The 17,419-nt window shown below is 36.3% G+C and overlaps 1 protein-coding gene across 2 annotated transcripts in view; it reads right to left on the bottom strand.

Annotated features, from left to right (window-relative positions):
- Nucleotides 1–3,247: 3,247 nt before the first annotated feature.
- Nucleotides 3,248–17,419, bottom strand: part of coro2aa (coronin 2Aa) — a 76,202-nt gene continuing 62,030 nt past the window's right edge. For both annotated transcript variants that reach the window (XM_057843423.1, XM_057843424.1), the window contains exons 7-12: nucleotides 17,154–17,258; nucleotides 16,983–17,079; nucleotides 12,277–12,389; nucleotides 12,125–12,215; nucleotides 6,662–6,873; nucleotides 3,248–6,591 (exon numbers count right to left, since the gene is read on the bottom strand). In XM_057843423.1, coding sequence (XP_057699406.1) covers nucleotides 6,454–6,591; nucleotides 6,662–6,873; nucleotides 12,125–12,215; nucleotides 12,277–12,389; nucleotides 16,983–17,079; nucleotides 17,154–17,258 — 756 coding nt within the window. In that variant the 3' untranslated portion in view covers nucleotides 3,248–6,453. The remainder of the gene's footprint in view (nucleotides 6,592–6,661; nucleotides 6,874–12,124; nucleotides 12,216–12,276; nucleotides 12,390–16,982; nucleotides 17,080–17,153; nucleotides 17,259–17,419) is intronic.

The raw sequence follows: 17,419 nt of genomic DNA, 5'->3' as shown, positions 1-17,419 counted from the left end.
ATTGCACTACTCCAGATTGTCCCTAGTTGAATTTATTTTTTGGCTTTTGACCTCAATAGTGAAATTGTAAATTAATTGTATGACAACTGTCTTATTATCCCCTTATAATGATATATTTTCAGGTAGTTCATTCACAACGTCTGAGTGTATGTTGTTGGCGATTAGCCTAGCAATGATCTTAATTGTGGTTGTCAGCCCAAAACCCTCTAAATATATATTAAATGCATCTTACCAGATGTAAAATGACTACTACATAATCTGTGGTAGTCGTTTGGAGCCCAGTTTTCTCGTCGAATTGCAGCAGTCAATCTCGGTCTCCTCTTCGGCTCTTCGGAATACGGTAAAACTTCAAGTCTCTCCGTCTATCTTCTCCGTTTTTGCAACCGACCGCCACACACGACTTCACCATTTTGATTATTAATGTTAACGAGCAGAAAAACACGCCATAATAGGAGGAATTTACGAAGCGCTAATGCATTAACATGACGAGTATACGGACAACATGGCGCGGGGGCGTGGCTGTGACGTCACGTGAGTAGGGTCTATACCAGGGGTCCCCAAACTACGGCCCGCGGGCCGGATACGGCCCGCAGCCACATTTGGTCTGGCCCCCTGAACAAAACAAAACAAAAGTTGTAAAAAAAAAAAAAAAATTATATTTTTTTTTTCAATAGAGTTATTTATGTCCTGGCTTTTTTCTGTGAAGAACTGAGCAATGGTTATTTGGTTATTATCTATTTAATTAATACAGTATTATTATATTATATTACATGATATTATATTATATTATATTATATTATATTATATTATATTCAGGGGTGCACATAAGTGGTCCGCACATGCGTACTGGACGTAGACAAACGCGCTGGCCCTCAACGGCTTCCATACGCTTTTGCGTACCGATGGCTGACCACTCTATTTGCGGCGGACACGAGAAAATAACTTCTCAAAATGTCGATGAGGCAGGCCACACTGAGTAATTACTTCCGTGTTCCCCCACCCCCGTCAAAAGACAGACAGACGACAGAGACGTCACCGGAGCTACCGAAAAAAAGGACTTTTGCTGAAAAGTGGCTACAGGAGGTACCATGGCTAGAAGCGAATGATGCTCGCACGGAAATGCGGTACAAAATGTGCCGTGAGAATCCCAATGTCGCCGATTAGAGCAACGCATTTTATGTAGGGTCAAAGAATTTCAGCCATCCAAACTTTGAAAAGCACGAAAAAAACAGAGAGCATGTGGCAATTAAGCAAACTATCGATGTCAAACAGGACCCCACTCGCCCTATGGACATGTGGCGGAATAGGGCGGAATAAAGGTAATGAACAGCGACATGCACTGACAAACGTGTTTTTGCTCGCATTTTACAAAGCTAAACATGCACGTTCAATGAGGTCTTATGAGGAGGACATCCCACTTTTAAAAAGGCTTGGAGTTAATGTGGGAGCCGCATAATGCCCTTTATTTTGAATTGGTGCTTTTATGTTTATTTCTTTACATTTCACTTCAAAGTAATGGCAATTTTGTTGTGCCAGTTGATGTTATTCAAGCATTAACTGTTAATATAATTAATCAAAGTTAATTGGCTCTAAGTAAAGCTTGTCATAAATTTATCGCATCAGGTGGGTCGGCTCTCAAGCTCAATGAGGACCAAGTCACATCTCCAGGTCCTCCTCTGAGAACCTGGGCAAAAAAATTATGTGCATCCTTGATGATATGATATGATATGATATATGATATGATATGATATGATATATGATATGATATATGATATGATATGATATTAAGGGCTGTCAAAGTTATCGCGTTAACGGGCGGTAATTAATTTTTTTCATTAATCACGTTAAAATATTTGAAGCAATTAACGCATATGCCCCGCTCAAACAGATTAAAATGACAGCAGTGTTATGTCCACTTGTTACTTGTGTTTTTTGTCTCCCTCTGCTGGCGCTTGGGTGCGACTGATTTTATGCACCATGAGCATTGTGTAATTCTTGACATCAACAATGGTGAGCTACTAGTTAATTTTTTTGATTGAAAATTTTACCAATTTTATTAAAACGAAAACATTAAGAGGGGTTTTAACATAAAATTTCTATAATTTGTACTAAAATCTATCTTTTAAGAACTACAAGTCTTTCTATCCAGGGATTGCTTTGACAGAATATTAATGTTAATGCCATCTTGTTGATTTATTGTTATAATAAACAAATACAGTACTTATGTACAGTATGTTGAATGTATATATCCGTCTTGTCTTATCTTTCCATTCCAACAATAATTTACAGAAAAATAAGGCATATTTTAGAGATGTTTGAATTGCGATTAATTACGATTAATTTTTAAGCTGTGATTAACTCGCTTAAAAATTTTAATAATTTGACAGCCCTAATTATATTATATTATATTATACTATATTATATTATATCATTTTTATTTTATTTACTTTGGTTCCGTGAAGAATCCAGAAAGGGTTATTTGATTGTGGCTTTCTGAAAAACAATACATTTTTACATTTAGGCACTCCTGCAATCGTCACACTTTTTCTGTTACAAACTGACCCCGGCCCCTCATCAGAGAAGAGAAGGGTTATGTGGCCCTCACAGGAAAAAGTTTGGGGACCCCTGGTCTATACTGTTCAATACAAAATTAGCATATTGTGATAAGGTTCATTATTTTCTGTAATGTACTGATAAAAATTAGACCAGACATGTCCAACTTCTGATGGCTACTTTCAGCAGGATAATGCGCCATGTCATAAAGCTGGAATCATCTCAGACTGCTTTCTTGAACATGACAATGAGTTCACTGTACTCAAATGGCCTCCACAGTCACCAGATCTCAATCCAATAGAGCATCTTTGGGATGTGGTGGAACGGGAGATTCGCATCATGGATGTGCAACCGACAAATCTGCACCAACTGTGTGATGCCATCATGTCAATATGGACCAAACTCTCCGAGGAATGCTTCCAGCACCTTGTTTAATCTATGCCACGAAGAATTGAGGCAGTTCTGAAGGCAAAAGGGGGTCTAACCTGTTACTAGCATGGTGTACATAATAAAGTGGCCGGTGATTGTATGTATATATGCATAGACTGTATATTCAAATACAGACATGATCAGAGTGAACTCAATTCAGCCTAGAAAAAAAACTCGTTTCAACAAGATTGTTATGAGAATTCCAAATAAGACAACTAAAGCGTGCATTTTTTTTTTTTTTATAAAACAATTTTTTAATGAATAACATACATAACGTGAACAATAATGCATTTTTGCATGTGCGTGACATTTTCTCCAGCTGAGATGAAAAGTCAAAGGGAAGCGAACAAGTGGTGCTGATTGGTGAAATCTAAATATATATTGATTTTTTTTTTCACATTGACGCCACATCAGTCAAGAAAGCTTTTTTTATCATGTCAAACACTTGTCTTGACTTCCTGATTTCAACACAAGAACGAGAGATGAGGATGACTGTTTTCTCCAAGTGTGCAAAAGATCATCAAAAGAGTGAAAATATTTCAAATTATACAGTAATTTTTTATGTAAAAAAGCAAAGAAGGTGGAAGCACAATATCAGTACACTGAAAAGAAGAAAAATAACAGCATATTTGTTGAATATTGTAAACTTTTTCAAGGCATGTTGCAATTTTTGCCAATTTACACAGAAAAATGATGGAATACTTCCAGAAATGTAATAACATTAACGAAATTTTGTTTAAATTTATCAGTAAACTAGGACCATTATTTGGCAAAATAAAAGTATTGAATGTGAATGAATTAAAAATGTGATGACAAACAAAATTAAGCAATTTTATTTTGTTATTCTTTCTATATTCCATTTAATATCGACAAAAATTTTGAGTTGATTCTGAAAAAGCATGAAAGATTTTTTTTCTTCCTCAAAAAATTGTTTTCATATTTTGGCTTTCCAAAAAATGTTTTCTCCAAAGGTTCATTCACAAAATATTGTGCATATTTATATTTCTGAGATTTAAAAAAAAGAAGCATATAAATTATTACTTCAATACATAAAAATTAAATAAAAGTGGAAATATTACAGGAATAAATTACAATTTTGAGAAGAGTATTTCATTTTAGGAAAATCATAAAAATGGGAAATTCAAGTAATTTCGCAAAAAAAATGACTATTCAATTTTGTAATAAAAAATTACAAACGTCTCCTTGAAAATATTTGACATTTATTATTCTTTTTTTTTTCCACACAATTGTATTTTTTTCTTTCCAGTGTACTTTTCAGAACTTAAAAAGTGTTTGAATACGATCACGCATCATTTTTGTGTGCTCATAAAAAGCCCTTAAAAAAAGTTTTAAAAGTTGCATAGCTGCGTTATTTAAAAAAAGGGGAAAAAAATCATTGCCTGCCATTGACAGCACTAGACGTCCAATTCGTTTTGAGAGGGAGGTTCGGCAGTTAATGCTCACGTCTCATTTCCATCAAAATTCACCGAATAATCAAAAATGGGTGGACAGATTCATCTATCAAAATTCAGCCATTCATCGCAAAATTAGTCGATACAGTTGAATAATCCGTCAAACTCATTGATTAATCGCAAAATTTGATTGGTTGCCAAATGAGTCAACGGATGAATCTATCAAATCTATCGATTCATCTCAAAATTAGATGAACTACAAAATCAGACGACGGGATAATCTCCCAAAATCATCGATTAATCGCAAAATAAAATAAAAAAAAGCAACAACATTCGAACGATTTCTCTCAAAAAATTTGATGAGTTGCGACATGATATTGAAACAATATATCAAACGCCTCAATAAATCAAAAAAATTAGATTACTTGTGAACCGAGTCACAAATAATCATAAATTGGATTAGGATTAAAATCAGGTGACAGATTAACCTATGTAATTCATCAGTTTACTGCAAAATTAATCAACAGAGTAATCTATCAAATCCATCGATTAATCGCAAAATTTGATTGGTTGCCAAATGAGTCAACGGATGAATCTATCAAATCTATCGATTTATCTCGAAATTAGATGAACTACAAAATTAGACGACGGGATAATCTCCCAAAATCATCGATTAATCGCAAAATAAAAAAATAGCAACAACGTTCGAAAGATTTCTCTCAAAAAATTTGATGAGTTGCGACATTATATTGAAACAATATATCTAACGCCTCAATAAATAAAAAAATTAGATTAATTGTTAACCGAGTCACAAATAATCACAAATTAGATTAAGATTAAAATTAGGTGACAGATTAACCAATGTAATTCATCAGTTTACTGCAAAATTAATCAACAGAGTCATCTATCAAATCCATTGATTAATCGCAAAATTTGATTGGTTGCCAAACGAGTCAAAGGATGAATCTATCAAATCTATTGATTTATCTCAAAATTAGATGAACTACAAAATTAGACGACAGGATAATCTCCCAAAATCATCGATTAATCTCAAAAAAAAAAAAAAAAAAAATAGCAACAACATTCGAAAGATTTCTCTCGAAAAATTTGATGAGTTGCGACATTATATTGAAACAATATAGCAAACGCCTCAATAAATTAAAAAAATAGATTAATCGTGAACTGAGTCACAAATAATCACAAGATTAAAATTAGGTGACAGATTAACCTATGTAATTCATCAGTTTACTGCAAAATTAATCAACAGAGTAATCTATCAAATCCATCGATTAATCGCACAATTTGATTGGTTGCCAAATGAGTCAACGGATGAATCTATCAAATCTATCGATTTATCTCGAAATTAGATAAACTACAAAATTAGACGACGGGATAATCTACCAAAATCGTCGATTGATCGCAAAATTTAAAAAAAATAGCAACAACATTCGAAAGATTTCTCTCAAAAAATTTGATGGGTTGCGACATTATATTGAAACATTCTATCAAATGCCTCAATAAATAAAAATAATTGATTAATCATGAACTGAGTCACAAATAATCACAAATTAGATTAAGATTAAAATTAGGTGACAGATTAATCTATGTAAACCATTGATTAACTGCAAAATGATTAAACAGATGAATCTATCAAATCTATCTATTAATCGCAAAATCGGTTTAGCTGCAAAATTAGACGACAGATAAATTCCTGTCGTTTCGATGTTTGACCGGTGCCGATCGATCAAACGGTTCGGGCTGTGCGGCATGCCGAAAAAACGCGCAGTATAAAATGATGAAAGAAATTAGATTAATCGCAAATCTAGGTGACAGATTAATCTACGTAATTCATCAATTAACTGCAAAATTAGACGACAGCTCAAACTATCAAAGTTATCAACACATTAATCTATCAAACATTCGTTTATTCGCCCCTCCCAGTCAAAACGGATTGGACGTCCATCGCTGTCAATGGCAGACAATGAGAAAAAAGTGTGTTGGTAAAAATCACTGAGTGTATTTACATCACCTTCTGTGTGTAGAACTGGAAAAAAAATTGCTAAAGCGAAGAATTGCGCTGCGTGTTTTTCATATTGTTGATCTGAAGCTCCAGTTGCTTGATGTGCACATCACGCTGCTGCAGAAGCTCCAGCAGCCGCCGGATCTCGTCCTGCTGCTTGTGGAACTTGATGCGAAGCTGCCGACGACACCGAAGCCCCGCCGTCAAAAGCGTGCGACGTCAGGAAAAAATGAAAATCTGTCCTTACCTCATTTTCCGTCTTAGGTGGCGAACAGAGGGAGAAGTCGCGTCGCCCGTTGCTGAGCGACGTCCCGCCGTTCTCGTCCGGCTCGCCGTCAGCGGCGGACGAACGCTCGTGAATAGCGTACGTTCGCGCGTGGGGCCTGCCCGGGCCTTTGTCGGTCTCGCCGTGTGTTTCGTCGGTCGGATGCCCGGGTCGCAGCGACATTAGAACCGGGCCTGCACGACAAAACCAGTTAAACAGATAAAGAACAGAGTGCCTCAGGGTTTATCGATAGCGATTTTTTGGACAACGATACGTTGGATACCTCCTTTGGTCGCCTTGAAATTATTTAGTTTTTATTTTTCAGCTAACATTATCATGTTGCAGTGGCATTGCATCAAAATAAATCACTTAAAACACTCCAGTATACGCCTGGAGGTATGTAGCTTGTCGGCTAAGCAACTTTAACTAAAAGGAGGCGGAGCTTTTGCAAAAGGTCAATTAAGTATGATCGCCCGGCCATAGACTTCATAATGACAGCCCCAAATCATATCTTTATAGATATGGACGTAAAACAAACAAAACAAAACAAAAATTGGGCAGTTAGCATGTATTTTATGTAACTGTCGAAGTACGATGCTAGCCTGTAAGTCAATGAGGCGGACGCCATATGTAAACAGCTTTCCCGGTGAAAATTCTTGTGAATAAATGCTTAAATCCTTGAAATCTTTATAGATATGGATGTAAAACGGTCTAAATTTTTCGTTAAAAGCAAAAAAAAAAACGTGCAGTTAGCATTTATTTTACGTAAATATTACAAACTATGATGCTAGTCAGTAAGCAAAGTAGCGGCTGCCATATACCAGACAAAGAGCATTTTCCGTTGAATTTTCTTGTGAATAAATGCTTAAATCCCCGAATTCTTTATAGATATTGGCGTAAAAATGTCTTAATTCTTAGTTAAAAGCAAAAAAAAGGTGCAGTGAGCATTTATTTTATGTAAATACAGCAAACTATGAGGCTAGTTGGTGAGGAAATTAGTGGCCGCCGTACGGAAACAAAAAGCTTTTTCTGTTGACAATTCTTGTGAATAAATGCTTAAATCCATGATTTCTTTATAGATATGGACGTAAAACAAACAAACAAAAAAAAAAAAAGGGGGGAGTTAGCATGTATTTCATGTAACTGTCGAAGTACGATGCTAGCCTGTCACTCAATGAGGCGGACACCATATGTAAACAGCTTTCCCGGTGAAAATTCTTGTGAATAAATGCTTAAATCCTTGAATTCTTTATAGATATGGATGTAAAACGGTCTCAATTTTTGGTTAAAAGCAAAAAAAAAACATGCAGTTAGCATTTATTTTATGTAAATATTACAAACTATGATGCTAGTCAGTAAGCAAATTAGCGGCTGCCATATCACAGACAAAGAGCATTTTCCGTTGAATTTTCTTGTGAGTAAATGCTTAAATCCCCGAATTCTTGATAGATATTGGCGTAAAAATGTCTTAATTCTTAGTTAAAAGCAAAAAAAAAAAAAAAACGCAGGTAGCATTTATTTTATGTAAATATTGCGAACTATGAGGCTAGTCGGTGAGGAAATTAGTGGCCGCCGTACGGACACAAAAAGCTTTTTCAGTTGACAATTCTTGGGAATAAATGCTTAAATCCCTGATTTCTTTATAGATATGGACGTAAAACAAAACAAAAAACGGGCAGTTAGCATGTATTTTATGTAACTATGTCGAAGTACGATGCTAGCCTGTCACTCAATGAGGCGGACGCCATATGTAAACAGCTTTCCCGGTGACAATTCTTGTGAATAAATGCTTAAATCCTTGAATTATTTATAGATATGGATGTAAAACGGTCTCAATTTTTGGTTAAAAGCAAAAAAAAAAAAACATGCAGTTAGCATTTATTTTATGTAAATATTGCAAACTATGATGCTAGTCAGTAAGCAAATTAGCGGCTGCCATAATAACAGACAAAGAGTATTTTCCGTTGAATAAATGCTTAAATCCCTAAATTCTTTATAGATATTGACGTCAAAATGTCTTAATTCTTAGTTAAAAGCAGAAAAAAAAACGCGCAGGTAGCATTTATTTTATGTAAATATTGCGAACTATGAGGCTAGTCAGTGAGGAAATTAGCGGCTGCAATATGTAAACAAAGAGCTTTTTCTGTTGACAATTCTTGTGAATAAATGCTTAAATCCCTGATTTCTTTATAGATATGGACGTAAAACAGTCTTGATTCTTGGTTAACAGCAAAAAAAAACCAAAAAACATGCAGTTAGCATTTATTTTACGTAAATATTGCTAACTATGATGCTATTCAGCAAACAAATTAGTGGCCGCCGTATCACGGACAAAGAGCTTTTTTCATTGAAAATCTGAGAATAAATGCTTAAATCCCTGAATTCTTTATAAATATGGACTTAAAACAGTCCTGATTCTTGGTTAAAAGCAAAAAAATTCTAAAAAACCTGCAGTTAGCATTTATTTTACGTAAATATGTTGAATGTTCTACTAGTCTTTAAGTCACTGTGGCGGCCCCCTTAGTACAACAAAGCTTTTTGCGTTGAAAATTCTTGTGAATAAATGCTTAAATTCCTGAATTCTATAGATATGAACGTAAAACAGTCTTGATTCTTGGTTTAAAGCAAAAAAACAGGCAGTTAGCAGATATTTTACATAAATACTGCCAAGTATAATGCCAATGCCGCAGCGGCTAATTTCTCCAAATGATTTTTTTTTTCCCGTTTCAAAATGCATTCATGGTACGAAAAATATGATAATCACCTTGAATCGTCGAACAAATCACTCCTGAGACAATCCTTCATGTTTGTATGCAGTACAGCTTTCGTACTTTTTCAACCTAAATCTGGCGTTAGATCGCTGCATTTGACCGACTGCTAATAAATGAAACGGAGTGTGGGACGGCCCCCTTCGGGAAGGTATGACGCAGTGAATTGGGAATGTGTCATGTCAATACATTACGAAGTCATTCCCTAAATCAGCCCAGAGACAGGATAAGCTCACCCGATGAGCGCACATCGCGCAATAGGCTAACTCCAAACCCCCAGGCAACAATAAGTTAACAAGTTATTAAATCAACCAGCCCTGAGACAAAAAATTAAAATCAGGCTCCAAGGATCGATGCGTATACATCTCTAGAATGTGCCGAACAAATTTAATTCTGATACGACCAAAGATAACGGAGGAAGAGCAATATTAGTTAGTGTCCACTCCAAGAACAACAAAGCTAATAAGATGTGGAGCCCTCCATCCAGCAATCTAAAAAATGTGTTATAGTACTCACTAGGGTTGTTCCGATCATGTTTTTTTCTCCCGATCCGATCCCGATCGTTTTAGTTTGAGTATCCGCCGATCCCGATATTTCCCGATCCGATTGCTTTTTTTTGCTCCCGATTTAAATTCCAATCATTCCCAATAATTTTTCCCGATCATATACATTTTGGCAATGCGTTAAGAAAAAAATGAATAAAACTCGGACGAATATATACATTCAACATACAGTACATAAGTACTGTATTTGTTTATTGTGACAATAAATCCTCAAGACGGCATTTACATTATTAACATTCTTTCTGTGAGTGGGATCCACGGATAGAAAGACTTGGGGCTTTGTATATTGTGACCAGGGGTCGCGTTAACCGGAAATTTTCCGTTGTTGACCGGTTTTTTAAAACGGTGACGGAAAAAACTGAAGTCCGTCCGTCATTTTGACAGGTTGCAATTCACACCCCAGACCACAGGGTGGCGAGTTAGCATATTATTTAGCTATTGTCTCTCTTAATGCATGACGTCGTTGGCTATTATGTCAGAATATTGTAGCGTCACCGGGGTCTGGCGGCGGCACCGTGATTGACACATCAACGCGAGGTTCTTATTGGTGCACCCGGTGTGCCAGCGCGTCATCCCATTGATGGACAATATTGCCGCCTGTGTATAGACCCCAATCACATGACGTCACAACTCCGCCCCCCTGACCGGAGCTGCCATATTGTGTGTCAGCTCATCATGTTTACACATTACCGCTACGTACACGCCTCCTATTACGGTGTGTTTTTCTGCTCGTTAATATTAATAATCAAAATGGTGAAGGCGTGTGTGGCGGTTGGTTGCTGTAACAGAGAAGATAGACGGAGAGCCTTGAAGTTCTACCGTATTCTGAGAGACCCGAAGATGAGAGCGAGATGGACTGCTGTAATTCGACAAGAAATCTGGGCACCAAACGATCACCACAGACTATGTAGTAATCTTTTTATATCTGGTAAGATGCATTTAATATATATTTAGAAGATTTTGGGCTGACAACCACAATTAAGATCATTGTGTGACGTTGGTGATTGGGGTCTATATCGTTGCCTCCTTTTCTTTGGGGGCGGAGTTGTTGGCGGTAAGCAGAGTAAAAAGGGAGAAAAATACCACGACTTCCGTGTCTAATTTTTCGCCGCCAAGCAAGCGTTACAATATTAATTAAAAATGAATGAAAACTAAATACTATTGAATATGTCATCATTATCATTTTAAAAATTTACGTGACGGGTAAAAATAGACTATGACCGGGTTTTTATGACCCTGTCAGTCAAAATGACAGACAACGAAAATGTCTAGCGCAACCTCTGATTGTGACTAAATATTGCCATTTAGTGTATTTGTTGAGCTTTCAGTAAATGATACTGTAGCCCTGCCCAAATGCATGATGGGAAGTGCAACCATGACTGTGCGTAGCGGTACCAATTGATATATTTTCTCTGCTTTGGGAATTAACATAGGGTGTTAAGAAACAGATCTATTACTACCTTGCTTCCCTATTATTACCTACCTTCCTTACGATATTTCTAATCGTAGGGGGAGGGATTGTAAGGCTTTAGCCAATTAAAAAAAGGCTCCAAAGGCTGCCAAAATTCACTCTACTCATTTTACGCTGCCTTTTAGCTCTCTATATAGGTAAAACGGCGCCATTACAGATTGAGTGCGACAATTCGTGATTGGTTCGTGCAGCGCATGTATTAATTGCGATAAATATTGTAACGTGATACATTTTTTAAAAAATTAATTGCCTCCGTTGTCAGGATAAATTTGAAAACCCTACCTTAAGCCTAAACTAAAGACTCTGGATGAGTGTAACATATTATGTCTGTAACGTTAAATACAATTAGAAAACGATTTAATTAAAAATTATGTATATATTAAAAAAAGGCATGTCTGATATTTTTTGGCCGATTCCGATACTTTGAAAATGACCTGATCGGACCCGATCGATCGGCATGTCCCGATCGATCGGCATCGATCGGGACATCTTTAGTACTCACAAAAGCTAATATTTTACAAGAAACTAGAAATTGGGAGCAAAATGTTGTGTAAAATGACAATAATGCAATGCCAGAAATATAATGTACATGTACACAAATGAATTCAAAATAAGAGTATTCAATTCATGAAAGAATGTTGACCTTTGTCGATGCCGCTCAGCCACTCGTCGGCCGTCAAGGCGGCCTTGTTGCCGGGCGTCATGGGGTAGATGTCCTCCTGGTAAGACTCTGACTGTAAACGGAGGAAAACGTGAAGCAAACTTTTCCGGGAGACGGTCACTCGCGCTACTCACCCGGCGAGGCACGATCATGGACAGGGGCTCTATGAGGGACTTGACGGTCACCAGTTTGTAGAAACGAAACACTTCGCACAAACTCACGTCCAGGCCTCGCTTTGGCATCACACCTGAAGTTGGAATATTTTGTTTTTATATTTCATTCGTTTTCATCTCATAAATTTTATTTACGGAAGGCAGAGGTTAAAGGAGCCTTATGTAAAATGTGCACTTCATTTTAATAGAAACTAGGGTTGTTCCGATCATGTTTTTTTGCTCCCGATCCGATCGTTTTAGTTTGAGTATCTGCCGATCCCGATATATCCCGATCCGATTGCTTCTTTTTTTTTGCTCCCGATTCAATTCCAATCATTCCCGATAATTTTTCTCGATCATATACATTTTGGCAATGCATTAAGAAAAAAATGAATAAAACTCGGACGAATATATACATTCAACATACAGTACATAAGTACTGTATTTTTTTATTATGACAATAAATCCCCAAGATGGCATTCACATTATTAACATTCTTTCTGTGAGAGGGATCCACGGATAGAAAGACTTGTAATTCTTAAAGGATAAATGTGACTTTGTATATTGTGACTAAATATTGCCATCTAGTGTATTTGTTGAGCTTTCAGTAAATGATACTGTAGCCATGCCCAAATGCATGATGGGAAGTGCAACCATGACTGTGCGTAGTGGCACCAATTGATATATCTTCTCTGCGTTGGGAAATAACATAGGGTGTTAAGAAAAAGATCAACTAGCAATCAAATACCTTTCTTCCCCACATTGCTTCCCACGACATTTCTAATTATTGAGAGAGGGATCGTAAGGCTTTAACCATTTGAAAAAAATAGGCTCCAAAGACTGCCAAAATTCCCTCTACTCATTTTACGCTGCCTTTTAGCTTTATATATAGGTAAAACGGCGCCAATATAGATTCAACGCGACAATGCGTGAGTGTGTCGTGCAGCGCATGCGTTAATTGCGTTAAATATTTTAACGTGATAAATGTAAAAAATATTAATTCTCGCCGTCAACGCGATAAATTTGATAACCCTACCTTAAGCTTAAACTAAAGACTTTAGAAGAGTGTAACATATTATTTCTGTAACGTTAAATACAATTAGAAAACGATTTAATAAAAAAAAAATTTTTTAATTAAAAAAAAGGCATGTCCGATATTTTTTTGCCGATTCCGATACTTTGAAAATGACGTGATCGGACTCGATCGATCGGGACATCTCTAATAGAAACATATTTTTGGAATTACTTCTAACATTGTGTCAATGGTTCAACTGAGATTTTCCTATTTTAAAAGTTAATACTCAGCCCATTTTAGTTGTAGTAGTAGTAGCAGCACAACTTGTAGTATAGGTACATGTACTACAAATATGTGTACAACAAGTACATGTACATTGAGTACTTGTACCACGTGTACATATACTACAAGTATGTGCACTTCTGCGACGAGTATGTGTACTTATACTACAAATACATGTACGACGCGTATGTGTTCGAGCATGTTTACTACGAGCACATGTACTTCGAGTATGTGTGTACAACAAATCAGTGTATTACAAGTACGTGTGTACTACAAGTACACGTACTATGAGGCTTGTACTATGTGTACATGTACTACAAGTACGTGTAGTACGAGCACGTGTACAACGAATATGTGTACTTGTACTACGAGTATGTGCACTTACACAACGTGTATGAGTACGTGCACTATGAGTACGTGTACCCTTACTACAAGTACCTGTACTATGGGTACGTGTACAAGTACATGTACTTTGAGTACTTGTACTAGGTGTTCATATACTTGTACTATGAGTACGAGTACATTGAGTTCTTGTACAACGAGTACGTGTACTTAGACTCATAGTACATGTACTATGAGTACACATATTACAAGTATGTGTACTTGTACTATGAGTACGTGTACATCTACGACGAATATGTGTACTTTTACTTTTACTACCAGTATATGTACGCTGAGTACGTGTACCCTTACTACTAGTCCATGTATTATGAGTATGTTTACTACAAGTATGTGTACTTCTACAACAAATACGTATACTTGTACCACAAGTATATGTACTATGAGTACGTGTAGCCTTACTACAAGTACTATTACGAATACATGTACTACGAGTGTGTGTACTTGTACTCATAGTACAGTGCCCTCCATAATTGTTGGCACCCCTGAAAAAGATGTGTTTTTTAGCTTCTAATATTTTATTTTTTTATTCAAATAATATGGGACCTTAATGGAAAAAATAGAAAAATCCAACCTTCAATACAAGTGCATTCTTTCAGTGGGGAAAAAAATCCCACATAAAGAAAAAATTATTTGACATCAAATAATGTGTGTCACAATTATTCGCACCTCTGGTGTTGATACTTTGTGCAACCCCCTTTTGCCAACAAAACAAGGTTTGGGGACTGAGATGGCCATGGGAGGAGCTTGATTTTGTGTCTGGTCAACCATTTCTGTGTAGATTTGGCCATATGTTTAAGGTCATTGTCTTGCTGAAAGACCCAGTGACGAGCCATCTTCAGCTTTCAGGCAGAGGGCAACAGATTTTGATTTCAAATGTCCTGGTATTTCAAAGCATTCATGATGCCATGCACCCTAACAACGTTCCCAGGGCCACAGCATCACTGACCCAGCCCCATACTTCACAGTGGGTATGAGGTACACACGGTCCCAGTTGAAGCCTGGGACCGTGTGCTTTGGTCAGATGAGACCAAGATTGAGCTTTTTGGCAACAAACACACTAAGTGGGTTTGGCGTGCCACGAAAGAAGCGCATGCTGAAAAGCACCTCATACCCACTGTGAATACTAATAATTGTGACAAACATTATTTGATGTCAAATAATTATTTCTTTATGTGGGATTTTTTTCCCCACTGAATGAATGCACTTGTATTAAAGGTTGGATTTCTCTCTTTTTTTTTCCATTAAGGTCCCATATTATTTGAATAAAATATATACATATATTCGAAGCTAAAAAACACATCTTTTTCAGGGGTGCCAATAATTATGGAGGGCACTGTACATTTACTATGAGAACATGTACTATGAATACACGTACTACAAGTATGCGTACTTGTACTATGAGTACATGTAAAAGAATACACGCACTCTACGATCCACAATGGGTACGTGTATGATGAATACATGTAACTTGTACCTTTACTACAAGTACATGTATTACAAGTATGTGTACTTGTACAACAAATATGTGTACTTGTCTTATGACGAGTACTTGTGTACAACAAGTACATATAGTACGAGTATGTGTACTTGTACTACGAGTACGTGGACTACGAGTAAATGTACTTTAAGTACACGTACTACGATTACATGTACATGCGTCAACTTGTACTGTGTTTTACTGGAAAATTATGTTTTCAGAAATTGAAAAAATAAATTTAAATATACAGTACTCCATTGCGCTTCAAACTACACGCCATTAGTCCATCGCAGATTTTTTTCATTTAAAAAAATAAATACAGCATTTTACAGAGCTGTCCCAATCCGAACACGTAGTCTCACTCTCCCTACTGCTGCTTTTCTTGATCGGGCAGTGCACTGTAGTTGCTTGTTAAAGTTACAATGACTGACAGGTGTTAAGGTTTGATCTTGCCAGAGAAGCTTGCAAGCCGAAACTTTAAAGCGCTGCATGTGTCAATTCTTGTTTAGCTTGTTAAACTATTGATGCGGCAACTCGTTGTTTGTAAGTGAGCAGCGTGAGCAGATTTGAGTGGACTCTCTCAATGAAGTATTTAATAAAGACAAGCATTTTTCTACATTATTCTTGTTTAAAAATAATTTGGTGGGACGGTAACATGTTTAGAACTTATCATAATTATTACATTTGAAGCACTTAAAAACAATTTAAAAAATATATACTAGGGCTGTCAAAATTATCGCGTTAACGGGCGGTAATTAATTTTTAAAATTAATCACGTTAAAATATTTGACGCAATTAACGCAGATGCCCCCACTCAGACAGATTTAAATGTTAGTACAGTGAAACGCTCACTTGTTGTGTTTTATGGAGTTTTGCCACCCTCTGCTGGCGCTTGGGTGCGACTGATTTCATAGGCTTCAGCACCCATGAGCATTGTGTAAGTAATTATTGACATCAACAATGGCGGGCTATTAGTTTATTTTTTGATTGAAAATTTTACAAATTTTATTAAAACGAAAACATTAAGAGGGGTTTTAATGTAAAATTTCTATAACTTGTACTAACATTTTTCTTTTAAGAACTACAAGTCTTTCTATCCATGGATCACTTTAACAGAATGTTAATAATGTTAATGTCATCTTGTTGATTTATTGTTATAATAAACAAATACAGTCCTTATATACCGTATGTTGAATGTATATACCCATCTTGTGTCTTATCTTTCCATTCCAACAATAATTTACAGAAAAATATGGCATATTTTAGAGATGGTTTGAATTACGATTAATTATGATTAATTAATTTTTAAGCTGTAATTAACTCGATTAAGAATTTTAATTGTTTGACAGCCCTAATATATACATACATAAAAGTTCTTTTTTATTATTATACTTTGGAAAAATTGAATAAAATATGTCATTTCGTCAAAACCTTCCAATTTTCCAAAAATATCATGATTAATAATATTATTAAATAATATAATTTGAAAAACTAAGTATAATTTGTGCTTACCCATCCCTTTCTGAGGTAAATTGGATCGGTACTCCGTCAGGAAGTGGATGTATGGCTTTTCCGAGCTGATTTCGTAGTATCTGATGTTCCCGTCGCCCTGGAGCACACGTCGTAGACACGCAATTAATAACAAGCAGTTGTGGACATCGACGATGGTGCCCGGCAACTCACCTTCCCGGCAAGGTACAGCATGTGCGTGTCGGGGTCGTAGAACGGGAAGAGGAACCCTGACGAACCGTCCAGGTTTTCCTCTAACAAAGGCACTGACAAGTCGTCCTAGAATATGCAAATAGAAAAAAAATGAATACCATTGATGTCTATTCAAAAAAACTCTCCAATGCTGTTGTTCTCATATATGCCCAGTAGATGTCAGACTTGAGTTATTTCACCTGTTTGTGTTCATTCTGGTGCAACAAAAATCTAATATGACCTTCACG

The sequence above is a fragment of the Corythoichthys intestinalis genome, chromosome 8 (genome assembly GCF_030265065.1).
Source record: "Corythoichthys intestinalis isolate RoL2023-P3 chromosome 8, ASM3026506v1, whole genome shotgun sequence".
In the NCBI taxonomy this organism is placed as follows: Eukaryota; Metazoa; Chordata; class Actinopteri; order Syngnathiformes; family Syngnathidae; genus Corythoichthys; species Corythoichthys intestinalis.
This window is presented reverse-complemented; position numbering and strand designations above follow the sequence as displayed.